At 33.8% G+C, this 27,545-nt stretch overlaps 5 protein-coding genes and 1 non-coding gene across 8 annotated transcripts; 3 read left to right on the top strand and 3 right to left on the bottom strand.

Annotated features, from left to right (window-relative positions):
- Nucleotides 1-801: 801 nt before the first annotated feature.
- On the top strand, nucleotides 802-6,600 carry LOC123889551 (diphthine--ammonia ligase). Of its 3 annotated transcripts, none has more exons than XM_045938932.1 (12): nucleotides 802-1,026; nucleotides 1,106-1,177; nucleotides 1,279-1,358; nucleotides 1,656-1,881; nucleotides 1,969-2,001; nucleotides 2,385-2,467; nucleotides 2,604-2,676; nucleotides 2,864-3,194; nucleotides 3,291-3,625; nucleotides 4,270-4,607; nucleotides 5,226-5,583; nucleotides 5,809-6,531. In XM_045938932.1, exons 1-12 carry the CDS (start codon nucleotides 949-951, stop codon nucleotides 6,022-6,024), a joined length of 2,223 nt encoding a protein of 740 aa, XP_045794888.1. In that variant the 5' UTR covers nucleotides 802-948; the 3' UTR covers nucleotides 6,025-6,531. The 3 variants fall into 3 exon arrangements, with proteins under 3 accessions (XP_045794888.1, XP_045794889.1, XP_045794887.1); XM_045938933.1 differs by having other exon boundaries at nucleotides 837-1,026; nucleotides 3,294-3,625; nucleotides 5,809-6,600; XM_045938931.1 differs by having other exon boundaries at nucleotides 838-1,026; nucleotides 2,864-3,625; nucleotides 5,809-6,487.
- A 1,294-nt stretch (nucleotides 6,601-7,894) lies between these two features.
- Nucleotides 7,895-9,313, bottom strand: LOC123889549 (transcription factor MYB123-like). The gene is made up of 2 exons (XM_045938929.1): nucleotides 8,918-9,313; nucleotides 7,895-8,757 (listed from the first exon to the last, which is right to left on the bottom strand). Exons 1-2 carry the CDS (start codon nucleotides 9,048-9,050, stop codon nucleotides 8,111-8,113), a joined length of 780 nt encoding a protein of 259 aa, XP_045794885.1. The 5' UTR covers nucleotides 9,051-9,313; the 3' UTR covers nucleotides 7,895-8,110.
- Nucleotides 9,314-10,209: 896 nt separating this feature from the next.
- On the bottom strand, nucleotides 10,210-13,230 carry LOC123889550 (mitochondrial import inner membrane translocase subunit TIM14-1-like). Its single transcript, XM_045938930.1, has 3 exons — nucleotides 13,021-13,230; nucleotides 12,274-12,446; nucleotides 10,210-10,709 (listed from the first exon to the last, which is right to left on the bottom strand). The coding sequence occupies exons 1-3, from the start codon at nucleotides 13,021-13,023 to the stop codon at nucleotides 10,553-10,555; spliced, it is 333 nt and encodes a 110-aa protein (XP_045794886.1). The 5' UTR covers nucleotides 13,024-13,230; the 3' UTR covers nucleotides 10,210-10,552.
- Nucleotides 13,231-16,649: 3,419 nt separating this feature from the next.
- On the bottom strand, nucleotides 16,650-18,094 carry LOC123889548 (protein LEAD-SENSITIVE 1). Its single transcript, XM_045938928.1, has 2 exons — nucleotides 17,793-18,094; nucleotides 16,650-17,625 (listed from the first exon to the last, which is right to left on the bottom strand). The coding sequence occupies exons 1-2, from the start codon at nucleotides 17,884-17,886 to the stop codon at nucleotides 16,916-16,918; spliced, it is 804 nt and encodes a 267-aa protein (XP_045794884.1). The 5' UTR covers nucleotides 17,887-18,094; the 3' UTR covers nucleotides 16,650-16,915.
- A 1,608-nt stretch (nucleotides 18,095-19,702) lies between these two features.
- Nucleotides 19,703-19,776, top strand: TRNAV-AAC. The gene has a single exon. It is a non-coding gene; the product is annotated as a tRNA-Val (tRNA).
- Nucleotides 19,722-26,082, top strand: LOC123889547 (bifunctional fucokinase/fucose pyrophosphorylase). Its single transcript, XM_045938927.1, has 6 exons — nucleotides 19,722-20,486; nucleotides 20,629-20,999; nucleotides 22,386-22,512; nucleotides 22,596-23,612; nucleotides 24,467-25,203; nucleotides 25,434-26,082. The coding sequence occupies exons 1-6, from the start codon at nucleotides 19,976-19,978 to the stop codon at nucleotides 25,824-25,826; spliced, it is 3,156 nt and encodes a 1,051-aa protein (XP_045794883.1). The 5' UTR covers nucleotides 19,722-19,975; the 3' UTR covers nucleotides 25,827-26,082.
- The last annotated feature ends 1,463 nt before the right edge of the window (nucleotides 26,083-27,545 follow it).

Below are 27,545 nucleotides of genomic sequence, written 5' to 3'. Positions count from 1 at the left end.
AGACGTTCCAATATTTTTGACAAAGAATTTAATTTATATGCACCGTCAGTGTAAAATTATTTTACATATGCATCCAATAATATACTGACACGTCATGTATGATATTTAAAAACACATGATGTGTCACATTCATTAAATGATGTGACAACGCATCATTGAATGTATGTGTAAAAAATCTTTACACCGACAGTGCACAACAATTAAACTTTTTGACAAATATAGTAATCTCTCAGGAACATAAGGAAAAGTTTGATGACATATAATTCATCGTTGAGAGCTTCATAAAAAGCGGATATTCTGCACAACTAATGAGCAATATGTGTTAAGAATATAAATGGGTTTTTTTTTTTTACTAAGAATATAAATGGGTTGTGAGTCCAATTTTACTCGAATGTATAGGTATCACATGGAAATATATTTATTTGGCTTATTTTTCTTTAATAAAATTAATTAATGCTGTATTTTATTTTTGTACAAATTTTTTTTTTTTTTTTTAGATTACAATGAGGATTTATAGGAACATAAAATTAATTTGATGTTACATTAATATTTAATATATATTCTTTTAAAATATATTTTATTGTATTATATTTTCATGATATTAATATTCAATCCAAACTAAAACCACACTATAATGAATTGGTCCATGTTAATTTTTTAATTACTCATAAAAAAACAGAAACAATAACAATCATGAGTAATTTTATTTTTACTCATTTTCGATCCTTAATATAAAAAATTTGACTTTTTAAATTCATAAAATAAGCAATGTATTTGGTATAAAAAATGAGGCAAATACATAATAATCTAAAAAAAAAAATATTTTCTTTTAGTTTTTGTTTTCTTTCTTAAAACCGATGGAAGAACAGCTTCACTGAATAGTCACAAACGCCGCTGACCACTCTGATCTCTTCAGTGAACACGCGTTACACAGTCGGCGTTGCAAAGATGAAGGTGGTTGCACTTGTTAGCGGCGGTAAAGATAGCTGCTACGCTATGATGAAGTCTATTCACTATGGCCATCAGGTTTTTCTTTTTATTCCACCTCCTCAACTTCATAATCGATTATTATCCTAATCTTTGTCCCCATTTTATGTTGCAATAGATTGTTGCGTTGGCGAATTTGATGCCAGTTGATGATTCCGTCGACGAGCTCGATAGCTACATGTATCAAACTGTATGATTCAATTCCAATTTTCTATTTTTTTTTTCATTTTTGTGTGTGTGTTTCCATTTTTGTTTTGAAAAGTTAAATGGGCTGTTCAATGTTTTCCACAGGTTGGGCATCAAATTATCATCAAATATGCTGAATGTATGGGATTGCCATTGTTTAGGAGGCGAATACAAGGATCCTCAAGGCAAGCCTTTTAAAAATAAATACTTTGATATTTTGTTTCATTAAATCAGTAGGTTAGTTTAGTTAATTTAAGAAAATTATGATGAAATTAAAGTCCTGTTAACGTGCTATTAGATTAGAAAGCTCAGTAGTCGATAGTTAAGTCAAATCAAAGTTTTCTATTTTGTTGGTTCTAGATAATCTACTACAATGAATCGTCTCGTTGTGATGACTGTATGGCTGTGTTATTGCCTTACCTAGCAATGACATTTCATCTTATTTAATTTTTGGTTTTATCCTGTAAATTATATTTTTTTAGGCATCTAGAGCTTGGTTACAAAAAGACAGAAGGTGATGAAGTTGAAGATATGTATATTTTATTACGTGAAGTGAAAAGGCAGATACCCTCAGTTACTGCGGTGTGTTCTGGAGCCATTGCATCTGACTATCAGAGACTGCGGGTGGAAAGTGTATGTTCAAGGTTAGGCCTTGTTTCTTTGGCATACTTATGGAAACAAGATCAGTCCGTGCTCCTCAATGAAATGGTAAATTGTGTTTTGGGATATTTTCAATATAATTGGTTGTATTGCATGTATACAATATAATTCTAACTCTGTTTTGGCTCTGACCAGATTGCAAATGGAATAGTAGCTGTAACTGTGAAGGTATAACTTGTTTGACTTTGCTTTTATTAATTATTGCTCTCTTTTTTCATTTGTAAATGGGAGGAATTCCTATGTTCATATCATATGACTCATCTTAGTTATCATCCACATATAGAGATCTAACTGTTGCTTTGATCATATTGAGCTCAGCAACTAAATATCAATGGTCAAGATTTAATTTTTTTTGAAACGGAATGGACAAGATTTAATTGTTCCACGATATGCTAGTGCTTCTATATAATCTTAAAAATAGGGTTGCTTTGAATAATATGGTTGGTGAGTATGAGACATCTTTACCCAAATTTTGTAAGACTTGTTTTTTTTAATTTTATGTACTTGGATAATTATAATTTTGGAATTTAATTCTTTATCTATTTCACAAGGTAGCTGCCATGGGTTTGGATCCTGCTAAGCACTTGGGTAAAGAATTAGCCTTGTTAAATGCTTATTTGCATAAATTGAAAGAGTATGTCAAATATATCCACCCTTCCTTTTTCTTTGTGTGTATATATAAATTCTTCGAAGTATGTGGATTAACATTATTCTACGGTGTTTTTATATTTCCATTTCACCCTATACGTCTGTGTAACTCTTTTTTGCAGGTCATATGGAATCAATGTTTGTGGTGAAGGAGGGGAATATGAAACATTGACTCTTGATTGCCCGCTCTTTACTGTAAGTTCCAACACCATTGGTGCTCTGTGTAACTCGTTCATTTTCAATGTCTGTTCTGTGTTCCTGCTGATCTTGAGAATTCAATCTTGTAAATTTATTACTTATGGTGCCTCAAACTTATACCCAAAAAAAATTTCTTCCATTTTCTTCTGTTATCTATACGTTCCTTATTTTTTTTTTCCCCCAGAATGCTCGCATTGTGCTTGATGAATATCAAGTTGTGATGCACTCTTCAGATTCCATAGCTCCTGTTGGAGTCCTTCATCCCTTGGCATTTCATTTGGAAAACAAGCCAGACGACCACTCTTTAAAAACACAAGACAAAATACATGAGATTTGTATGCAGAAATTAGGATCGGTGTTCGAAGTGCATGACAGTCTAGAAGGATTTGAAGCTGAATGCAAGCCTCTTGATTGCACTTATCCAATTGATGTTGTAGAACATAAATTTAACGTTTCAAGAACAAATAACATGAACACATTCTCCATATGTTGCTCGTTGCAAGATTCATGCAGTGGTAATAATAATTCTTATATTATTAATGATTTAAGTTGCATCTTACTCTTCCACATTATTTTGTTCTTTGACATATACCACTCTTATTTCTTGAAAGCAGATTTGCAGGAAGATTTAACGATTGTTTTGAGGAAAATTGAATCAGAGTTAGCAAGTTTTGATTTTGGCTGGGAGAATGTACTTTATATTCACCTGTACATCGATGACATGAATAAGTTCTCTGAGGCAAATGAGACATATGTGAAGTTTATAACACAGCAGAGGTGCCCATTTGGTGTCCCATCTCGTAGTACAGTTGAAATGCCTCTCATTGAGATGGGTTTTAGTAGAGCATATGTTGAAGTTTTGGTAGCAAATAATAAAGATAAAAAGGTTTTGCATGTGCAGAGTATTTCTAGTTGGGCACCTAGTTGCATTGGGCCATACAGCCAGGTAAACAGCCATTGCTAGCACCTGTCAATTATTTATCAACAGAAAAGCAAGATTACATATGTTATCTATATCCCGCTTCATTATATATTATTGTGAAAATTGATTTTGGACTTTGTTGATTGCTGTTGAAACTGGTTATTGTCGATTCAAGTTGATTTAGGACAAACCTTCACATCGCGTTTCTTTAATTTGATTAGCTTCATATAGGAACGATTTATTCTTTGGAAAGGGGATTTAACTATACTGAAATCGATGCGAAATATTATGGCGCTGGATCAAACAGTATCTTGTCAGTTTCAATTAGTATACCATTTGCTGTTAGAAGTCTCTTAAATGAAAAATATATGTCTGCAGTGTGTTCAAACTAATTTTGGCTGATCCCCAAAATGACAATTTAATTCCTTGAACTTTATTCCTTCATCTTTAAATATGTTAGGGCATTGTAACTCAGGAGTTGGGGTGTTCTTATTAACAGAGGAAAACATAAACAATAACAGTGTAATTGAACAATGCAAGTTCACTAAGTTTAGGGTGTCCTTACTTCATACTACTGTAGTCAACAAATCTAATTTATGATACAATTATCAAATTTCAAATGCTATCCGGTAACTCTTCTGTTCTTTCGAATGCTTCTTTACTTGCAGGCAACCTTGCATGAGGGTATACTTCACATGGCTGGTCAACTCGGGCTTGACCCTCCTACCATGAATCTTTGCGGTGGAGGCCCAGGGGTTGAACTGGAACAGGCACTAAAAAACAGTGAAGCAGTGGCAAAATCTTTTAACCGCTCAATATCGACATCTGCAATTAGCTTTGTTATTTACTGTTCTAAAAATATCTCTTTATCGGAGAGAGTTGATATCGAAAAGAAACATGAAACAATTCTAAGACAAATGAAGATATTTGATTCACAGGAAGGCAAAAAGTACAAAACATTAGAACCTGTATTTCTTTACGTCCTTGTTCCAAATCTACCTAAAAGGTACTGTAGTTTCATTGGTCTAATTTCTCAACTATGCATCTTGTTTGATCATCATTCCACTGATACACAATCAGTTAAGAAGGCCAATTTGTATAGGGATAGAAATTATAATTTGTTATCTTATAATTTATTTAAATCAAGTTTTCATCCGATTAGCTTAAGTTTCACTATTTTAAGAGTGTGAACCCTTATGGATTTTGTGCTCTCAAAATAACTACTACCTCCATCCCAAATTATATGTTACTTTAGCAATTTCACACAAATTAAGAATTGTAGTTAATTCTGGATGAGAAAGAGAAATTATGAGTTACTTTACAAAATTATTCTTTATTTAAGGTATGAGAAAGAAAAATTAATTGAATTGAAAGAATAGAGAGTAATAAATAGTAAATGGGTTGATAGAAAGAAAAAAAAAACATTAATGTTTAACTGATATTGTAACGGACACCTATTTGGTTCGTGTGATTTGAGTCATTATCAAACATATGGTCTGCAATCTGTTTTCTTTTTTGTATTCCATTTTTTATTTAATCCTTGGTTTTTTTAATAATTCCTCACAATATTTATATCATGGTTGGCTAACACTTGGTTTGGAATCTACGCTTGATGGCTTTCCAGAGCATATGTAGAAGTGAAGCCCATTCTTTATGTGGAGGATGGTGCAGATGAAGAAATTGAGACCATGACAAAAAGTTCTTGTTCAAAGACATCATGTTATTGGGGTTTCAAGCAGGAAAGTTGGCATGATTCTTGCATTCAGAAATGTGTGATTCCGGGAAAGATATGTGTCATTATATTGTCGATCACAAGTGAGCTGGCTGCAAAGATATCTAATGATTCTCTGCCTGCCGATTATGTCAACAATAATGATCAACATTCTCTACCAAAATCATGTATGGAGCAGTTATCAAAGTTCTGCATTTATCTTCTTGACAAAGTTATAATAGATAACGACTTTGCCTGGGAAGATATAATGGTTAGTATATTTATCAGAATATCACATACTGAATTAATTTTATTCCTCCATTGTTTTGTTCATATATTTGTTGGGCATTCAGGACCAAATTCATTTCCTGTTTTCAAAATGATTTTTCATCGATAACCTCCGCTCTGGATTGTACTTTGTTCCTCAATTATTTTGTACGGTCCTAATCTTTCTCTGACAATTAAACATTTTGAATTCTGTTCTCATGTCATGCAGAGTTTGAGGTTCTATATTCCGGTAAGCCTTCAAATGTCAGTGGAGCTAATACAGCCCATGTTCTGCAATGCACTTTTTGAACTTTCTCAAATTAGTCAGAGGGAAGTTAAAAAAGTTGAGCCAATCTTCAACCTAGTTCCCGTCATAGGTGCTGGGCGGTCTGCTTCATCCATGGATGATTTAGTGACATGTGAATTACTGGCTCAAAAATCCTGATGTGCAAGGTTTTTTTTTTTCTTTCAATTTTGTTGTATCAAACTTTTTATTTTTTTATTTTAATTAAAAAATATCAAATAGGATTCGCTGAAATGAATAGGTTGTTGATTAGGAGAGAATTTACTTATTTACCCATTTAGGTCTATTGATGACTTGGTGGTGCTTAAAAAAATTGGGCAGAGCAGACCATACAGTAAAAAAATTTGTTCATTTTATTTGAATTACATAAGATGTATCGAAGGTTGTTCGAAGGAAGTTTATGCTAAATTTTTATTCACATGTATGAATGGTTAACATGCATGCGACGACAACCAAGACAACCATGAGAGTAGTCTACTCTCATCCTTGTTCATCCCTCCTTGTACTCTATAAATTTTATTTCGCATGGATCATTAAGATAAACATATTCTTCATTATAAAAAACAAAGAAGATAAACATATTCTTCATCATTATATTATTATAAATATGATAGATATATGATATATGTTCAAATCATTCAATTGATATCAAAGTTGTCTTGAAAATGTTATTGCTATTGTGATTTTAATACATGCATTGTATTTGATTTTGTCTTCTAATTTTAGGGTGTATCTAATATGAACTCCTAAAAGATGGTTCAAAAGTTGTTGGCCTTTACTATTTTTTTTTTATTCTATAATAATAAAAATGGAAATTCAAACTTGTTTTACATTTTAATTGAAATTCAAAACAGAGATTCTAGTAAATGATTTTGAAAATTTTGTAAGGGGTTTAGCTTTCCTTTAAAGCACGAATTAACATTCTGAAAAATTATATTTTTCCTATTATTGAAAATTATTCATTATTTACAACAAATTTTAAAAAATCAATGGAGTATGAATGATAAAAGATCCCTTTTCTCTTATTTGGAGGGAGTGTCAACAAGAAAACAAGTATTAGGAAGTAAGGCTTTTTTATTTTCTCTACTTTAATCTAATCTAATCTAATGAAAGAGGTCCTTCACCTTCTCAAGATTGTCTCTTTTTCTTTGGTTTCCTTTGACTTGTTCTGTTACTTTACAAGTACTGATTCAAGAGAAGCATTTATATATGTTGATATCTTCCTCTTTTCAATAGAGTAGTAGATTATCTTATCATGCACGGCATCATTAAACTATGTGTGTTGGATTGACTTGTAACAAATGACAGGCCAACTTGTTTGTCACTTGTGACTTGTGAGTGAGTGAGTGGTAGTTGAAAAAAGTTTATAAAAAAGATCTTTTTTGATAATCAAATCAATATTCAATCAATACACTCCGTATTTTACTGATCTGGTATGGTATTATTAACTATTAGTAAGTAGTACTGTATTGACTCTCAAGTTAGAAATTAGAATCTATGCATGACCTTTTTTTCTTACAAAAGAATCAATGACTTTTTGTCGTTGATATATGGAATCTGCCCTAGCTGGGTTTGTCTTTTGACGATAGATCTTCCCACATAAACAAAGTCTATATTTTATTTTTGAACAATTAGTAGTTGAATATTTGAATTCATGATTAATTAGCATGACTCTATATTTTAATCTACATTTAAAACATATCGTAAATCAATTAAAATTGTTAGATTTTAAAATAGGGGATCAAATATGCAAAATAGTGAAAATATAAGACAAAAACTGTAATTAAAACTTATAAATAATGTATTTGTCATGGTATCATATATTGTCACACTTTAGATGTTAAAATACACATACTCAGTCCACAAATCTTAACTCAATTGATAAAAATGTCGAAATTGTTACGTCATACGCCGTTACCGAATTTCGAACACATACTTTTCAATTTATGTGTGCGAGTTTCTAATGACCATTGTCATTTCATCCATCGATCTAAAAAAATACACATCAAAATTAATTGTTGGAAAATGACTGTAATTGTTGTAAGTAACGTGAGAAAGCTAATTAAGCTTCAAACATTTTCAGATAGTAATTTTATTTCATTTTCTAGAATGCTAAACAGATTCAAACATTTTCAGATAGTAAGTTTATCACAATCACACTTGACAAAATTATTTTTTTGCATTTGCTCAAAATATTTTCAGTCTTTAGTTGTACATTTATTATTACTCACGCCAATAAGGACTCAGCAAAAGAGTCTAACAAATTTTCATGATTTTCTTCATTCTTCAATAGCTGCAAGTACTCTTCATACATCTTCTCAAGAAAACCAGATTGGCATTCCATGTCATCACTGTTAATGTTGACCAAGTCTTCATGGTACTGTTCACCAAAGAACAATCCAAATATATCATTGTCTCCCTCATTTGTTTCTGCTTTTTGCTCTTCCTCTTGGCTTGTTGTTACTGAGTTGGAATCCAAGTTTATGGTATTATCAGTTCTTGGTATTATAGATGATAAATTCTTCTTGATCCTTATAGCCTTTGGTATATAAACTAAGGTCTTCTTATCTGAATCTTCTGGTACTTTGGTTATGACTTTGTTCTTGTCATTCTTCTTCATCTTTTTATTCTTCTTCTTCTCTACTGGTTCTTGTTTTTTGAGCTTTTTGCCGAGATGTGTGTTCCAGTAATTCTTTATCTCATTATCTGTTCGCCCAGGTAACCTTCCGGCGATAAGAGACCATCTATTTCCAAGAAGTGAATGCATTCTTATAATGAGATCATCTTCATCTGGAGTTATGTTTCCTCTCTTTATATCCGGTCTAAGATAGTTCATCCATCGAAGTCTGCAACTTTTTCCGCATCTAAGAAGCCCTGAATTCATATATTTGTTGGACTCAAATGAGAAAAACAGACATAGAAGACCGAAGAAATAAGGGACTCGAGTGAAACTTAAAAATACGTTATCAGATTAAAAGTGTAATTTAGCCTAAAGAAAACTTAAAAGACCGAAGAAATGAAAAAATTAAATTACCAGCTCTTTTTGGAAGTGATCTCCATTGGCCTTCACCATGAGCTTGAATATATTTGGTGAGCAATGCATCTTCACGAGAAGTCCATGGACCTCTATGCAACCCAACTTTTGAACAACAAGGAGCTCTTCCCATTTATGTTAGAAGAGAAGAAACTCAAATATTGAAGCTGGCTATTACCAACTCAGAGTCTCAGATCATGCTTCCCAAATTCAACTTTATTCTCCTTTTAAATGTCCATAAGATAGCTTATATCAGGTCTTAAAAAATACATATAACTCATGGATCATGACATGATGGTTGGTTGTTGAATTTTAAATTGTTTGATTGAATTGAAAGCCAGCAGTGGCTATATTCTATGTCTGACCCATTCCAATTCCCTATAGCAGCATGGGGATGCTCCAAATCCACTTGCTTAAATAAGATTTACTTTTACCACCCTATCCATTTTTCCGCGAGCCCTACGAATTTACCAAAATACCCCCGTCCGCTACTTAAGTAGCAGACACCCCCCAAAAACACCCTACTTTATAACGTCCTCTACTTAAGTAGCAGAAAACATTTTTCTAAAAATTCTCATCTTTATAACATCCGCTACTTAAATAGCGGAAGGATAAAACGGGAAATGCGGACGCACGAGTAACCAGTAGGGTGGCAAAAGAAAATCTCTCCTTAAATTGGGTCAACTTCTTTTAAACTTCCCAAGGAAGCCAAGCCCAATCTCATTAGGAAAAGCCAAAATGGATCTCTTTCATCAGCTTACTTTCGTTTGTAGTTTCGACAAAAAAAAAAAATCATTTCTAGGATATTTTCTCTTTAGGCCCCCATGGTTCTTCTTTCCCCTCTGAATTTTACTTTTTGCCCTTCAATAAAAACTTCGGTTTCTACGAACTGAATTTTTTTTGCCTTGGGTTTCTGTTAACCGAATTTTTCCTGAATTTGAACTAGAAAAAACTTCGATTTCTGCGAACCGAAGTTTTTATCAAGGGCAAAATTGGAATATTTGGGATATAAAAGATGCATGGGGCCTAAATTGGAATATCTAGTTCCACCTGTAACCATTTTTTCCTGTTCAATATTAGACCTTTTCCTGTTGGGATTTTAGTTGTATGTTAGTATGGGAGCTCAATGCCTCATCAACTAATAAACTCTAGTATACAAACTATACATAAAAATAAAAATGGATAAGTTTCTTCCAAGTTTTGACTTACAAATGATGGTGATTATTAATCAATATTCACATATTTTAAAAGCAGGTAAATTTTAAACCCTGCTAAACCATGCACTATTCCTCTGACAAGCAAAAACAAAAAAGTAATAACTTGCATCAACTCGGAAGTTTACAACCAATCACATTCAAAGTCACAATACAAGTTATAGTATATGATATAGTGGCATAAACTTAAACTAGGGGTGAAAAATAAGAGCACCTATTGATTGCCTTCTCAACTCAACTACAAAGACACAATTCAGGTTACAATAATTTTATCATCGACACATATTCAACTTTCTCACTATATAATTAGGTCTAATAAAGTAATGGGAGGATGAGTACAAAATTTATAATCAGACATTAAATCAAGCGCAACTTCTTCAGTCGTAACTGTCGGGATAATTGGCAGAAAGGTTATTTGGCTTTAAAATGCTGATCCACCACTCTTAGTCTTTCCAACCAACATGTCTTTTGCTTCATTGATTTTGGAAGCAAGATAATGGCTTCCACCAGCATCTGGATGGTTTGCAACCATCACTCTCCTATGTGCTTCTTTGATCTTATCTGTTGGAGTGGTTTGTCTGCCATATTGACAATTGAAAATCAGCCCGATGAAAACGTTTATGGTAAAATATTTGTCAAGAGCATGATTAAGAACAAAATTCAATCAGTAATAATCAATAAAATCCCATTACAAGACATAAGAGGGAAAATACAGTCAAAGTAAGAAACATTGCAGCTCATAACGCCTTTTAAGCTCCAACCAATTAGGCAGTCTAAAATCTGAATGAAGTGATTGAAATTATAGCCATATTATTTTAAGCAGTCTATTATGTGCACATATTTAGGAAGGGAAACAGTGGATTCAACACCCAATATGAAAGTCTAAAATGTATATAACGTTAGCCAATTCAGAGGAAGAAAATAAATAAGTTTTAGGAATACAAATATAGATTTAAAAACATGATTCATTTTATTCAGAGATTGGATACAATACAACATGGTACCAATGCAGCAAAATACGTATAAAATAAAATCAATCATAACACGTTTTAACTATGAAAAGTACTAAAATTGAAAATTATGAAATCAATATGTTGCTACTCAAGTACACTTGAATTTCCATCAAATGAGCCATAATCAGAAATAGTGCTTCTCATGAATTTATCACCATTCAGAATATAAAATGTTAAAGCTTAAAATCAGTAAACAGTACAGAGAAAAACAAAATATGGAAAACATGCACTGAACTTTAAGTTTAAATCAATCAAATAAATAATTCTGCTTTTCTTCTCAATTGAACAAAGAAATGGACCAGGTTAGGTCCACTTCACAAGTCGCAAGTTGCATCAAGAGCACGGCAATTTCAAAGTACAATCACATGATTTACAAGTAAAGCAAACTAAAGAGGAAGGAATATCAACATCAAATGGACAAGAATTAGTTCTTGATTTCTCAGTAATCTGAATCAGTTCAAGGGTATGAACAATTATGAAACTAATAAAACGAACATCGAAGTTGTCAATCCTATATTAAAATTAAAGTGTGAAGCAGCTGACCCGAAAAATGTTACAGTAGGACAGCAGGATGACAACTATACTGAGGAATATAGATACACACAAGATATCTAGTTTATACTTTATACTTTATACCATACATATAAATGCTCAAAAATCATAATAAGAAGACCAGAAAATTGAAGACATATTCATAACTAATAATCAGAAGTCAAAATCTAAAATGACAAACCACATCAACCTCGTGCATAATTAACAAGTCCATAACAAGGAAAGCAATGTGAATGTGGTTGAGTGGATGGTATGGCTGTCGAGAAATAAGAATACAGGAACAAAGCCAAGTAGTAAACTATTAAATAATGGAATCAATTAACAGAAAAGGAAAAACAAAAAATGTCAGACATGTGACATAAACAAATTATGGGAATACGAAATGTAAAGTGTGGAGGAAGAACACAACAAAGTGGCACTGCATTTGCTACATCAGCAAGAAACTAGTCCTAGTTAACATAAACCGGGTATCGGACAGTTAAAAAAAACCTTATGTTAGTTTTTTCCCGAAGTTATTGTTGTAATGAGTTTCACATAATCAATATCTAGGAATCTTACAAAACCAAAATGACATTACCTAACACCAAGTATGAGAGTTGCTTCCCTCCTAGTCATAGTAGGCTGAAAACCACCTTCATAAAATTTACGCAATGCACGTGGTCTAGCTTTGAATGCCTGCCAAGCCTGGATACCATATTTACCGGCATAAGCTGCAGCAGCCACAGCAATCCCTGCCATTAAAGGTGTAGCCTGTTCCACAAAAGAAAGACAATTTGAATGTCAACAAATTTTCAGAAGCTCTCCCAATAGGACACCCTTCAATAATTCTGGTATCACAAAAAGGGCATATGGACTATGGCCAATTAAACAAAAATCAGCTTGAGACAGCTTTTAGAAACAGCTTATGACATGTTCATAAATGTTTTTTTTTAGCTTATTTCCATAAGCTCTCACGGGTTGCTTATGCAAATAACTTATACCTTATGTGAAAACAATTTGATTTGATTTTAAATTTTTTTATCTACAGGAATAGCTTATACATAAGCTATTAATTAACATGTTTATCAAAAAGAGGATCAAGTATTTCAAATTCAGCCCTTGGTTTTCAATTCAGCCCTAAACCGATATGTCAATACAAAATTGAATACAAATAAAGAACTAATTTAACTTTTACAAAGAGATCACGAGTAAAAAATTGGATAAAAAAATAAGTATGAAGAAAAATAAGCACTTTGAAATCGAAAATTTAATATAGGGTTTTAGGTGTTGTGAGATTACAGACAAAACGAATCGGAAGCTACGAGATGAAGGATGAAAAGCTTACCATAATTTGAAAACCTTGGAGAATTCAAAATAGGGTGCTGTTGGACAAAAAGGAGGTTGTTGGAATAGGGAACGCGATTTTGAGAGAGGGGCGGTGCAGGGAGACGATGGCGGCGGTCCAATGGAGAGGGATGTGGCTCAGTTTGCACTTTGTTTGCAGAGAAAGATGAACGCGTTTGCTTTGCTTTTTTTTTTTTAAAATAAAAAACCCCTTAATTTTCAAGTTTTTTTCTTCTTCTTTATATGGATTAATTTTCAAGTTTTTTTTTTTTTGGTATAATTAATTTTCAAACTCCTAAGGGACTGGACAAGACAACTCCTGCCGTACTGTGTTTGATTTTAAAACTGTTCCTGGTACTGGACAAACTGGGGGCTAAGGGACAGGACAAAACTTGAAATTCTTGTCCCCCACAGAACCACGGGACAACTTTTTGTCCTCAGCACAAGTTGTCTAAAATATCAAAATAACCTTTTGTCCACCAAACATCGTACAACACAAAGTTTGTTCAATACCTTAAAAGTTTGTCTTGTGCTGTTCTGTCTTGTACTGTCATGTATTGTTCCGTCCAGTATTTATATTTTGCAGATCAAACGGTGGTATTTGATCGGGACATATGAGTATTTTTATATATGAGTATTTTTCAATAGAGCTACTTTTAATCTCAATTGTTTTCTTTTAAACCACTCCCCACCCAATTCAATCGACACTAAGGGTCCGTTTGATCTGCAAAATATAAATACTGGACAGAACAGTACAAGACAGAACAGCACAAGACAAACGTTTAAGGTATTGAACAAACTTTGTGTTGTACGATGTTTAGTGGACAAAAGGTTATTTTGGTATTTTAGACAACTTGTGCTGAGGACAAAAAGTTGTCCCGTGATTCTGTGGGGACAAAAAAAAAATCTTTTCTTTCACATGAAAAGGTAAAAAAATGATTTTTTTTCGCAGTCTAATAAAGAGAAAGAGAGATAAAAATGAGATGTGACAAGTGTTAAATTGAATTTTTTAGACATCACATATATATTCCACCATCGAAAAACATTAAGTCCTAAAGGCTCAAAATTATTTTAATTTTTTTATGGCTAAGGCTCAAATATGATTAATAAGATAAATTGCAAATATAGTAAAAAAAGACACATTTTTATCTCCTTTTACTTTTTTGGTTATTTTTCTCTCCTTTTACTTTGTACATCCTTGGTAAAGTAACCAACAAATAAAGCCAGTCCACAAACCAACTAAAACATTCTTTCTTGCATCAACAAATTTGCAGCTGCAGTCTACAGAGAAACTAAACAAACAAGTGGTATATAAGAGATTAGTTATATATATCTATCTATCTTTTTTGTGATCTTTTTATGTAATGGATAATAATATTTGTCTGTCACATATGAACATTATGTGTAACATTATTTATAGGCTCTATTTTTCTTTCAGAACTTTTGCCATATGGAAGGGATAACTCCGATTTCATGCACAAGGGCTGCAATTGAATTGTCCAACTTGCAAACCAAGCAACACCTAGTTCTGTTATTACAACAAACTACAGACTCACACAACCAAGATATATACTTGTGCAAAACTTCCATAAGGTATTGGACACAATGTGGTTCGTTCAGAAACATCCCTCTTGAAGGTGGTCATCTGATGTAGGAGGATTTCTTCTGTATATTATTATTTTAGTTAGATTTAGTTTTATTATATTTTAGGTTGATTTCTTATTTTTATATTTCACCTAGGTTAGTTATTTTTATATTTTAGGTAGATTTGTAATTTTTATTTAGCTAGGTTTGTTATTTTTATTTTTACAATCTTTTAGGAGATTTGTTATATTTATTTTTCACTCCTATTTAAGCTAAATTATTGTAACCTTGAAGGCAACCTTTTTGATTTAATAAAATTCATAGATTTTTCTCAAATTTGGTGGATTCCAAATTACTCTTTCGGTGGACTCCGAAACCCTATTTTGACAAGTTTGTGTTTGCGGCTTGTCTTTATACATTAGGTTTAGCGTTTTGCTAACCTAGCGCTTCCGTACTGCGTCAGTCATCCCAGGAAGAACAAGAAGATCATAACATCATCACCATCACTCTCATCATCTATATCTTCACATAACATGATTAAAGGCAATGATCTTAGTTTGGCTTTTCCAGCTATGGACAAATATCATGTTGCAGGCATGTTGTGATCTTCTCCATATGTTGAAATCAGTGACAACAACACTTGTTCTAATGGTTTGATCAATTCAGCTAATAACTATGCTCCTAATTCATTGATGATGATGTCAAGCTCAAATGCACAATATTACCAATCTTGGTTTATCATGCAGGAAATCAAACCAAATCATGGATATTCACTTAAGAGTGGCAGACTGCAGTTGCGGTTGCGAATTGTGATGACATTGCATAGACCTCTAAAACAATTAATTATATTGCATACTGCAATTTAGAACAATCTGCAATCTGTGTTAAAAAATTAATTTTCTATCAGAAGTAGATCACCCTTGTATGCTGTCAAAGATTTGGTCCAAGTGAGTTTTGATGATGAATAAAGAAAGACTCATATTAAAAAATTATAACCATATTATATATTAATTGGTTGTGTGCTTTGTGCACGTTATACTTCCTATATTATAATTTCTGTGACTGATGGATCTGGCCTGTACAAAAATTAGTGGAGTTGTCAGTTTTGATATTAGTATATCTAAAACTTATCACATCCAAGATTCTTCCAACTATCTATGAAAGCACTTGATGGAATTATTAGGATGATCAATAATGGGAAAAGAAAACTGCAAAAGGGGGCATGTTTTGGAGTGGATGATCTCTCACACACACACACACTTGTAAATTGTACTAATACTCAAGCTAGCATATTGTTAAATCAAGGTGGATTACCTTGGGTCAAGTGGAAATCATTTCCTTCACCCACAAGTCAAATGCCTTCACATGTCAACAATTTATTAACTAATTTTTTTGTCATGATCTCTTGTGTTACAAAGTTTAATTGGCAGACAAAGCACCTTCCTACCATTTTCTTCTTCTTGGGGCACACCAAGATCTTTTGAAAATCATAATGTTCTTTTTGCATTGCTAGCAGAGTTTGAGACTGATACAAGCCGTTTGTTATAAGTGTTGCTATTCCCTGAAACTAATAGTTATTTCCATTCTGAGTAGAACGTTTGTGTGATAAAGCTCCCAGGTTTTTAATTACTTTTCCCTGCAACTAATAGCTAGTTTGTTTCTCAATCAGTACTTATGGTATTACTAATACCCCCACTAGGTTAAATTTATTTTCTTTATTAAAGTATCTTTATTGAAGTATCTTTTAAAGCATGGTAGACTAATATAAAGTAAGCCAACATAATTTTCTCAGCTGCACATCATAATTTGTTCTTGATAATGCTTCTTTGTATCTGCCACAAATGCTTGCAAAACAAACAAACAATCAAACGGTGAAGTATCATAAGAGGCGCTGATCTCATTGTCCTTAAGGATTTTCCGCGTGATACACTAACCCTCAAGAATGTCACAGACCCTTCTCGATAAACCAAGGATACAAAACTTTTGAAATATACAGAATTAAAAACATGATTGCACTAATTCTGGGCTACCAAAAGGAAAATCATCTGAAAGGATAATTAAAGATTTAATAATTAAACATTATTAGTTGCTACTACAAGTCTTATTGCAATTACAACATCCCATGCCCAACACAAGTAACTAGACACCAACTATGATGGTAAGGAAAAGTAAAAGAAAAGAGAAAAGCCTTATATATCAGTACAGCAGATGTAAAATGAAGATTATATCTGCGACCAACTTACTAGTATAATATAATGTAACAATTTAGAATAACATATGCAGAGGTTTTCATGTGCACAAGATCATATGGTTTATTCTATGATAATCGGCGAGTTAGAAGTTCCATTTCCAACTACCTCATCTTCTTCTTCCTCCGCATCATCGGGACAATTCCATCCCAAATTGATAGCCAAGTCTTCTACACCAACCTTGACCACATCACTTCTAACACCAATGTCAGTTGCATATCTACTCATGCAGTACATTCCTGCTGTGACGGTAGCGATACCAACAGGACTCGGCACTAACAATTTAAGAGGAGAAGAAAGCATTGCAGCCAAAGGAGCACCAATAACAGAAGAAGCCTGACCACTTCTACCAACTCCTTGTTTATCTACAATCAAAAGACCAGTTTTGCAATACATTGCAAAATCCTCACAGTTGTTATGAAAAACATCATAATTACCGAAACCATTTTGAAGAAGATACATAGCTCGATGGATAACAGTTTCAGGTGGGTCAGATAATGCAGTAGTGCATGTTCCGCCCCTTAATTTGGTGAGAAAAACTGTGGGCGAAACTCCATATTGAAAAGAGTAAAGAGAACCATTTTTAAGGAAACAGTCTAAGCAAGAAAGAAGTACTCCACTATTTGGTTGTCTGAATCCACAATCAGGAAAGGTTGGACACGGTGTCGGTGTTAGATTGTCGTCTGAGTTTGAAGATGTGGCGTCGGTGATTGACTTGAAGTTTTTAGTGTCTGGTCTGAAATGTACAACCTTGCTACCCCCAACAAAAATGCCTGCACGGTATGAAATGTATCAGATTGAATTGAGTGAGAGAAATAATAATAAGAAAACTGAAAAAATTGGATGGTGGTGTTATGATTATAAAAATTGGATCTGCAGCATTGTGGTAACGAACGATAAAAAAATGAAAAGTGAAAAAGAAAGAGAGAGAGAGAGAGACCGTGATGAGAATAAGCGAAAACAGCTCTATAGGTGTAGACATGGTCGCCAGGTTTGATGTCCTGTCTATCAACTCTGTTCCAAATCAAACCCATTCTTCTTCTTCTTCGGTCAATGATCACCGTCTGTAACAACAAACAACAACAACGGATTACTAGTAAAGAAGAAAGAGTGACACTTTTGTTTTTCTTTTCATTTCATTATTGTATTGTATTGGATTCCATTGGAATAGGCCCCACTATCCATCCATATGCTATGCCTACTAAACTAAACTAACTGCTGCTCCTCTTTTTCCTATTTTTCTTTTTTTATGGGGAAGGAAAGGAAAGCTAAGGAGTCTTCCAAAACACTTAAATAAGTTTTTAACAAAGTTTTATGAAAAAAACATATGTAAAGTTAATAATTTAAAATTGAAATGTTTAATCAATTGTTAGTAGGTGATTTAGTGGTGATTGACGTCGAATTTGGTAGAAAATATCACGGTTTGATTTCCGTAAACTGCAATTACGATTAAGAGAAAACTGAAACCACTTAATGTTACAAGTAATTTCCGAATCAGATTAAGTGATTCAATGTACCTGATACTGATTTTGAAAATAAAAAATTAAGAAATTTAACTATTTAAATAAATAGTTTATTTAATTGTAATCTTATTGTTCCAATAAAAATGAAAACTATAACTAGTAGTAGTAATTTAACATCATCCTCCCCACCCAAACCCAAATGAGATAAACAAGTGTTTTTGGAATATGCAGGCCAAATGCCACCCGATAGATGGTTGCTTCTTAGCTCCAACCGCTCCACCGATTGATGAGTAAGAAGTGAGTGAGTGGTATACTACTTATCTTTGGTAATCAATCAATTTAAATATACAATTTTCTCAAAATAAAAAATACAAATGAAGTTGGTAGGACACTCAATAGATGTCCATATAATTATTGGGTCAACAAAAAAATAAATGTCCATAAGCCATTTTTTTCTTATAAAAGGAAATAAGCCATTCTGACTTAGGCACATGGTCACTCGTTAAATTGAATAACTAATTAACTATACTTTAAAAGTGAGAAAATGTAACTCTCAACACTTAAATTAAACTGGCATTTTTCTTCATTTGATACACAGATTATAGCCCAAAGCAATGACTACTCTTTTTGTTTCGACTACCAACAATTAATGATCATATATTATGCATGTTAGGTGGAGATGATCTCTTGCAAATGATTTTGTATGAAAATATATCTCTATTTAATTTAATTTATATGGACACTCAATAGATGTCCATATAATTATTGGGTCAACAAAAAAAATAGATGTCCATAAGCCATTTTTTTCTTATAAAAGGAAATAAGCCATTCTGACTTAGGCACATGGTCACTCGTTAAATTGAATAACTAATTAACTATACTTTAAAAGTGAGAAAATGTAACTCTCAGCACTTAAATTAAACTGACATTTTTCTTCATTTGATACACAGATTATAGCTCAAAGCAATGACTACTCTTTTTGTTTCAACTACCAACAATTAATGATCATATATTATGCATGTTAGGTGGAGATGATCTCTTGCAAATGATTTTGTATGAAAATATATCTCTATTTAATAAATATAGAAAATTGCATTTATTGTTAAAAAAAAATTTAATGCTTAAGAAGTTAAATGCACATGTTTCAATATATTATTTCTACTTTTGCTTCTTTAACATGTGCCTTTGGTGCACAAATTAAGGTATCTTAATATATAAATTCAACATTTAATGATACAAAAAATTTAATGCTTGAAAAGTTAAAATGCAATAATTCTAAAGCATAATTTCTATTTTTGATTCTATAAAATGTGTGTCATACGTGCAGATGTTAACATTCTCCTAATATTAAATACTTATTTGATTCTATGACCAGAAGTAGCAAGATGGTTTCGTGGTGTAGTTGGTTATCACGTCAGTCTAACACACTGAAGGTCTCCGGTTCGAACCCGGGCGAAGCCATTCTTTTCTTTCATTTACCCTTTCTTTTTTGTCTTCTTGCAGATTTTTCAACTGCTATGTATATATGGTAGTTATTTATTTTGTCGGTCGGAAATGAATGTTTCATCTCATGGTTCTTCTTCTTCTTCGTCTTGGTCTGGTCTTTGTCTTTTCTTAACAAACACTGTTTCCACTTTCCACTGTCACTGTACTGTCGGAAATGGAGAGAAGACGAAGAACAAAAGAGGATTTAGCATCCTTAATGCGAAAATCATGGTACCATCTAAGGTTGTCTGTCCGACATCCATCTAGGGTTCCAACATGGGATGCTATCATTCTCACCGCCGCAAGCCCAGAACAAGCCCATCTCTACAATTCTCAGCTCAATCGGGCTAAACGTATGGGCCGGATCTCCCCATCCACACTCACTCTCGCCGTCCCTGATCCTCTCGGCCACCGTATCGGTTCCGGTGCTGCCACTCTCAATGCCATCCATTCCCTTGCTCTCCATTATGGCACTACTACTGCCTCCAATGTGCTTGACAAAAAGCATGTGTTATTACTTCATGCTGGTGGTGATTCAAAAAGGGTTCCTTGGGCTAATCCTATGGGTAAAGTGTTTCTTCCACTTCCTTTCTTAGCTTCTGATGAACCTGATGGTCCTGTTCCGCTTCTTTTTGATCATATTCTTGCTATTGCTTCTTGTGCAAGACAAGCTTTTGGAGATCAAGGTTAGTTAGTTAGTTATGCATTTAGAGTAATTGTTCAATTTGTCTTTACTTGTGTGTGTTTATATTATATAGGACAAAACAAAATAAAAACATCAATTTAATGACAATGTTGTTATTCAATTGATTCTTTAAACTGTTACAGGTGGAATGTTGACTATGACCGGTGATGTTCTTCCGTGTTTTGATGCATCTTTTATGACACTTCCTGAGGACACTTCTTGCATCATCACTGTTCCAATCACCCTTGATGTTGCTTCTAATCATGGAGTAATTGTTGCAGCTGAAACTGAAGTACATTCCTCGCAGAATTATACACTCAGTTTAGTGGATAATTTACTACAGAAACCTAATGTGGATGAGCTGGTTCAAAGTAAGGCAGTTTTAGTTGATGGTAGAACGTTACTTGATACTGGTATAATAGCGGTTAGAAGAGGTAAGGCGTGGTTGGATCTTGTTACACTTGCTTGTTCCTCTCAGGAAATGATTTCGGACCTCATAAGGAGCAGAAACGAGGTATTATATAGTTGGTATTAACAACTGGATTTATATTTATAGACACAGTTTGTTTGAGTTTGAAAACATAGTTATGAAGTTAATTTGTGTTTTACAAAATTGATAGGTTGATGATTGAATCATTTGTCAGTTTAAAATAGAACTATTTTTTGAGGTATATGTGTGTGCGCCCATGGGTGCACACATGAAATTTCTGTGGGACCTAATACACCATGCATTGGCTTCCTTCCAATATGAGCAAATAGGAATGTTTGGGGAGGGCCATGGAAATGGTATCATAAAACAAGTTCCATTCTACCAAAAAATCATAAACTGTATAGTGTAAGGGAATAATAGCCAAGCGGTCTTTCTATCTATATGTTTGAGTGCCAATCATATCTTAGTCTAGCCAAGAAATCGAGAAAATAATTTATAAATTAGAATTAACTATTGTACGTTGGATGTTGTCATGTTGCTATTCCTTCCTCTTTAGTTTGCTTTAACTGTGAATCATGTGATTGTACTTTGGAATTACCCTGCTTCTGTTGCAACTTGTGAACTGGATCACGGTCCAGTTCTTCTTCTTTTTTTGGTTCGTAGCCTACAGTTTTTTATTTTTTTCCAATTGAAAAGAAGAGTAGAATTATTTCTGTGGTTTAACTTTAGTTCAGTGCTGGTTTTCCACATATTGTTTTCCATCTTTGAGATTCAGATAGCTTTTGAAATCTGTAGTTCTGTACTGTCTGCTCCATGCATTGGATACTGATTTTAAGAATTAATATGTTATATCCTCAATGATGATAAATTGATGACAGGTACTGTTTCTGACTATTTGGTAGAAATCGATTTGTACTTGAAATTAGCATCATATTGATATCATAATTTTCATTTTAGTACTTTTCATGATTAAAGTCGAGTATCGATTTATGTATTTTGCTGCATTGGTGCCATGTTGTATTGTATCTAGTCTCTGAATAAAATAAATCATCATTTATGAATTTCATTTCACATTCCTAAAATTTATTTTTCTTCCTCAGGATTTATAAATGGTATCTACTTTTTTAGACGTTCATTGTGGGCATTGAATCCTTTGTCTTCCTCCTTAAATCTGTGCCTGAGGCAAAATTCAGGAATATGCACATATTATTAACAGCATAATAGACTACTTAAAAGGTGTTATGAGCTGAAGTGTGTCTTATTTTGTCTGTATTTTCCCTCTTATGTCTTACAAGCTGTATATTACAATCAATAGAATCAATTCAGTCTTATGTACTCACGTAAAAAAATAATAAGCAAGAAAATGTATTTGGTCCAAATGCACCTTTTTTTCCACTGAAGCATTTAATGCTCTTTTAACTTGTGGAAAAATGAAGTAATTTATCTAAATATATGCTTTGTGCTGTCCAGATGAGTTTATATGAAGATTTGGTTGCTGCCTGGGTACCTGCAAAGCATGAGTGGTTGAGAAAGCGCCCTTTGGGTGAAGAACTAGTCAATAAATTGGGAAAGCAGAGGATGTTCAGCTACTGTGCCTGTATGTCAAGCCTAATTGCAATCTGTTATTCTGTATCTATATCATTACTCATATCTATCTTACCAAAATTTATTCTTTTACAGATGATTTGTTGTTCTTGCATTTTGGGACCTCAAATGAAGTTTTAGATCACCTCAGCGGTGTTGGTTCGGAACTGGTTGGTAGAAGACACCTGTGTTCTATTCCCGCAACCACTGCATCTGACATTACAGCATCTGCTATTATTCTTTCGAGTAAAATTGCACCTGGCGTCTCGGTAGGAGAAGATTCTCTCATATATGATTCATCTATTTCTGGTGGAATACATATTGGCTCATTATGTATAGTGGTTGGAGCCAACATATCTCTAGATGATGACTATTTATGTGCTGAAGATTCAATGAAGTTCATGCTTCCAGATCGCCATTGTCTTTGGGAGGTTCCCTTGGTTGGAAGGAGTGATCGAGTTCTGGTATATTGTGGCCTTCATGATAACCCCAAAAGTTCGCTTTCTGGAGATGGTACATTTTGTGGGAAACCCTGGAAGAAAATTTTACATGATTTAGGTATTCAAGAAAGTGACTTATGGGGTTCCTCAGGCACTGATGGAAAGTGTTTATGGAATTCAAAAATATTCCCCATACTTCCTTATGCTCAAATGCTTAAGGTTGCAATGTGGTTAATGGGTTTGGTTAAACAAAAAACCGAAGACATGCTTTCTCTGTGGAAATCTGCTCAGCGCATCAGTCTGGAGGAATTGCATAGATCAATTGATTTCTCAACAATGTGCATAGTTTCTAGTAATCATCAAGCTGATCTAGCAGCAGGAATTGCTAGAGCTTGTGTTACCTATGGCATGCTGGGACGCAATTTGTCTCAACTATGTGCAGAAATTCTTCAAAAAGAGGATTCCGGAGTTGAAATATGCAAAGATCTCCTAGCTATGTGTCCAAAAGTTCAGGAGCAAAACACTAACATACTCCCCAATAGCCGGGCATACCAGGTGCAAGTCGATCTTCTTCGAGCTTGCAATGATGAAAAAACAGCATGTGAGTTGGAGCACAGAGTTTGGGATGCTGTGGCTGATGAAACTGCTTCAGCAGTCAGATATGGATTTAAAGGTGCATGCTTTGTTCAACACTTTTCTCTCCTTATCTTTAATGCATCTCACCTGGTTAAAGTCTTATTTTTATTTCCCTACTTTGAGCAAGTCTATAGATGCCCTGTTCTTCTTAAATGGCTAATGACTTGTATAGAGATTCAATGCTTTTATGTTAACTTCACTGAATGACTGCTTATGTTATCGTCTTGCTCAGCTACCTTGTATTTATTCCTACTTTTCTTATTTTCACATAGGATTATGTTTTACAATACTATTTTATTTTTTTAAGGCAAAAAATAGAGTGCTAATGCATCATCCTTGTTATCCCTCTAGTGTCTATTTTCCATCTTTATAATCCCTCTAGCAATCTTATTCCACACTTCATTAGCACATCCTTGTATCTCCCAAGACCCATCCTTCAAAACCTTTCTCTCAAACAATCTTTGTTTTATCACCCTTCAATTGCTACCATTGTTTTCTAGGATTGTTAACTTGATAATCTTATTTATTTTCATTTCAGTTTATACATCCATAACCTCTAGGCAGTAGGCATGTTGGGTGGTTACTGGTTAGACTCTCCTGATATGACTATGTAATTCACGCTAGGGTTTCTATCCAATTTTCTTATAAAATAAATAAAATACCACCTACTCTTTTAAGATGCTTCTATATTTTCTTAAAACACGTGTTAGCTGTAGTAAAATAAAAACTACAATATCTCTTAACTGCATTAATTGTATCCTGCAGAACATTTGTCAGTTTTTACAACCACTCATATATTTAGATAAATAGACAACTGCATTTACAATTTTAATTCGTGTAAAAAAATAGAAAAAGGGATTTTCTGAAGCTGAATTTACTTGCATCCTGCAGAACATTTGTCAGAGTCTCCCAGTAGTATCTCCTGTGACGAACACCAGATTAACAACAATGCTAATGGTTCAATTCGTCAGCCTTTTCATCCTAGAAAGGTAAAAGTAGAATTGCCCGTGCGTGTAGATTTTGTTGGTGGTTGGAGTGATACCCCTCCATGGAGCATTGAGCGTGCTGGATGTGTTCTAAATATGGCAATAAGCTTAGAAGGTTCTCTTCCACTTGGCACTATCATTGAGACCACTAAAACAACAGGAGTATTAATTAGTGATGACACACACGATGAGTTATACATCGAGGATTATACATCTATATGTGCACCATTTGACGGGGATGATCCATTTAGGTTAGTGAAATGTGCATTACTTGTGACCGGCATTATCCGCGAAAACATTCTTGTTGATATGGGCATGCACATCAAGACATGGGCCAATGTTCCACGTGGTAGCGGATTGGGTACGTCTAGTATTTTAGCTGCTGCAGTAGTGAAAGGGCTTCTCCAGATAATTGATGGGGATGACAGCACTGAGAATGTTGCTAGACTTGTTTTAGTGTTGGAACAACTCATGGGTACAGGAGGTGGGTGGCAAGACCAAATTGGGGGTTTGTATCCAGGGATTAAATGTACTTCAAGCTTTCCTGGAATTCCGTTGCGGCTTCAAGTCGTCCCCTTGTTGGCTTCGCCTCAGTTGATTTCCGAGTTGCAGCAAAGGCTTCTAGTGGTTTTTACTGGTCAAGTACGTATTCGTTTATTAATATATAAATAAATATGCATTTTGTGTTCTGGCTGACAACTCCATATTGAAGAGATGTTAAGTATTTTTTGTCTTTTTGTTTGTCCAAAATTTTCTTCTTAAATTGCCTAGAAGATTGTAGTATATTGTTGATCTTTCTTGCAGGGAAATATTGGCCAAGTAACATATTTATAATTAACATGATAATTTTTGTATATTGAATTGTTTTGTAGGTTCGACTTGCAAAGAAAGTCTTGCAGAAGGTGGTAATTAGATATCTTCGCCGGGATAACCTTCTTGTATCGAGTATCAAGCGCCTTGTTGAGCTGGCGAAGATTGGGAGGGAAGCTTTGATGAACTGTGATATTGATGAACTCGGTGAGATAATGTTGGAAGCTTGGAGATTGCATCAGGAACTTGACCCTTACTGCAGCAATGATTTTGTAGACAAGTTATTTTCTTTTGCTAGTCCTTACTGTTGTGGTTACAAGCTGGTTGGAGCTGGTGGTGGGGGTTTTGCTCTCTTAATTGCCAAAGACGCACAGAGTGCCAAGGAACTCAGACAGAAGCTAGAAGATGAGAAAGATTTTGAAGTGAAAATTTATGATTGGAAGATATCTTTATAGCATGATATGAACAGAATACCATCATCTTGTTGGAAAATAGTTGTATTGTTGGAACTTTGAAGAGTTTATTTTATTATTCTTTATTTGTATACCTTGTTGATAGAGTACATGTAATAATTTGTAATTGTCATCTACATCATGCAAATGCAGGGACGGAGCTATTTTAGAGTTTCCCATATTTTATGGGGTGTTGCTGTATGTGATTGTATCAACATTTTCTCTGTCATTATGATCAAGACTTCCGACATTAATTCCATGACAAGGCCACAAAAAACACCAGAAATCAAAACATTCTTAGTATCAAAGATCATAGCAACACAGTCGTCTCAGGTGCCAATGGCCCATGGAGTATTTGTGTATTTTCCATCATAAACTAATTATAAGCTTTATGTGGAGAAGTAGAACTAGAAGTTGTGGTACGGTTCCGTTTATGTGAGTTTCCATGTTTCAGTTTGGTTTATCATGGGAACTTTTGAGTTTATTTTCCTTGCACTACGCTTGTGTTGTTGTTCATCATGGGATTCCATTATGTTAGGCTGGTTCGAATATGGACAACATATTTATCTTTGAGACCACAGATGAGTTGTAACTACTAACTATCCCCCTATTCTTTGTAATACTGTTGTTGTCGAGACTTATTGACTAATTATTTTTATTTTTCTTCATAATTCCATTATTCTTTCTTACTTTTCTCACTTGTTCCTCTTTTTTTTGTAGTACCATGCCCAAATTGCCGCCACAATAAAGCTGCTTATAAGGAATTTCAGACTAGATCGTCTGATGAGCCAGTAACTATATTTTATGCTTGCTTGAATGAAGGGTGTAAGCACCGGTGGAATGCATATGGCTGAGATGCAATGTATTATGGATTGGTAAACTTAGATGTTAATTAGAGTTCAAAAATCTTAACTCATAATGCATATCGAAGATTCAAACTTCGTCAACTGAGCCAACATGATGTAAAAAAAAAAACCTGAGCCGTACATAATATAAGTAATATGCATGATGTTAATTTTAAAAAATTAAGTTTTGTTAAAATCATTTATGTAGGATTGTCACCCAAACATGCACTATGGTGCTAGTTAGTGAGGGAGTGATTTGTGGTCATCAACTTTCATCATTTTTTGACAAAAGTATGGCTCGAAGAAGAAGGGTGCAATTGAGGACCCAAAAAAAGTAAGAAAGGGTATCACTTGCTAATGAAGCAAAGAATCCGAAGCTCCATGGGCCATGTTAACAAAAAAGTATGAACGCATTGTTTGAGACTTAAGCATAAGACATGCTAAGCTTGGAGGTACAAGTACAAATAAAACTACCACATAGTAGAAAGGAGGCAATTAATAACATGAGAGCAATTGTTCTCGTACACAGTCTCATATTGTTTCAGCATCAAGAATAAGGGTAATTCATATATAATACTCACACTCTTCAACTCAACAAGGTATCTTTTACGAAGAACAAAATCATGAGGGATCATATGCGACATAAAGTGAACAATAGCTTGAAATGTGGTGTTGCGCACTTAAGGGTGGAACGGAATAGTGTCTAAATCTATCGAATAATTGACATCAACATTTATATATAAGATGAGTGTCAACAACACTATCTTTTGAATTCAGAAACTCACATTAATTTTAACAAATTAAAGAGTGAAGGTTGAAAATCATTTGAACAAATAGGATGGATTTACATAGGGTGTTTGCCAGTCAAACTACATGC

Source organism: Trifolium pratense, linkage group LG6 (assembly GCF_020283565.1).
Source record: "Trifolium pratense cultivar HEN17-A07 linkage group LG6, ARS_RC_1.1, whole genome shotgun sequence".
Taxonomy (NCBI): Eukaryota; Viridiplantae; Streptophyta; class Magnoliopsida; order Fabales; family Fabaceae; genus Trifolium; species Trifolium pratense.
This window is presented reverse-complemented; position numbering and strand designations above follow the sequence as displayed.

What these genes read in the sequence shown, in the direction of transcription:
- LOC123889551 (XM_045938931.1), top strand. Translation starts at nt 949, where the DNA reads ATGAAGGTGGTTGCACTTGTTAGCGGCGGTAAAGATAGCTGCTACGCT. An exon ending in TATTTGCATAAATTGAAAGA is followed by an intron (nt 2,468 to 2,603) that starts GTATGTCAAATA and finishes TCTTTTTTGCAG; the next exon opens with GTCATATGGAATCAATGTTT. An exon ending in TTGCCTGGGAAGATATAATG is followed by an intron (nt 5,584 to 5,808) that starts GTTAGTATATTT and finishes CATGTCATGCAG; the next exon opens with AGTTTGAGGTTCTATATTCC.
- LOC123889549 (XM_045938929.1), bottom strand. Translation starts at nt 9,050, where the DNA reads ATGGGAAGAGCTCCTTGTTGTTCAAAAGTTGGGTTGCATAGAGGTCCA. An exon ending in ATCACTTCCAAAAAGAGCTG is followed by an intron (nt 8,758 to 8,917) that starts GTAATTTAATTT and finishes ATATGAATTCAG; the next exon opens with GGCTTCTTAGATGCGGAAAA.
- LOC123889550 (XM_045938930.1), bottom strand. An exon ending in ACTCTCATACTTGGTGTTAG is followed by an intron (nt 10,710 to 12,273) that starts GTAATGTCATTT and finishes TCAATATGGCAG; the next exon opens with ACAAACCACTCCAACAGATA.
- LOC123889548 (XM_045938928.1), bottom strand. Translation starts at nt 17,886, where the DNA reads ATGGGTTTGATTTGGAACAGAGTTGATAGACAGGACATCAAACCTGGC. An exon ending in TTTCGCTTATTCTCATCACG is followed by an intron (nt 17,626 to 17,792) that starts GTCTCTCTCTCT and finishes CATACCGTGCAG; the next exon opens with GCATTTTTGTTGGGGGTAGC.
- LOC123889547 (XM_045938927.1), top strand. Translation starts at nt 19,976, where the DNA reads ATGGAGAGAAGACGAAGAACAAAAGAGGATTTAGCATCCTTAATGCGA. An exon ending in ACAAGCTTTTGGAGATCAAG is followed by an intron (nt 20,487 to 20,628) that starts GTTAGTTAGTTA and finishes AAACTGTTACAG; the next exon opens with GTGGAATGTTGACTATGACC. An exon ending in TAGTGGTTTTTACTGGTCAA is followed by an intron (nt 25,204 to 25,433) that starts GTACGTATTCGT and finishes ATTGTTTTGTAG; the next exon opens with GTTCGACTTGCAAAGAAAGT.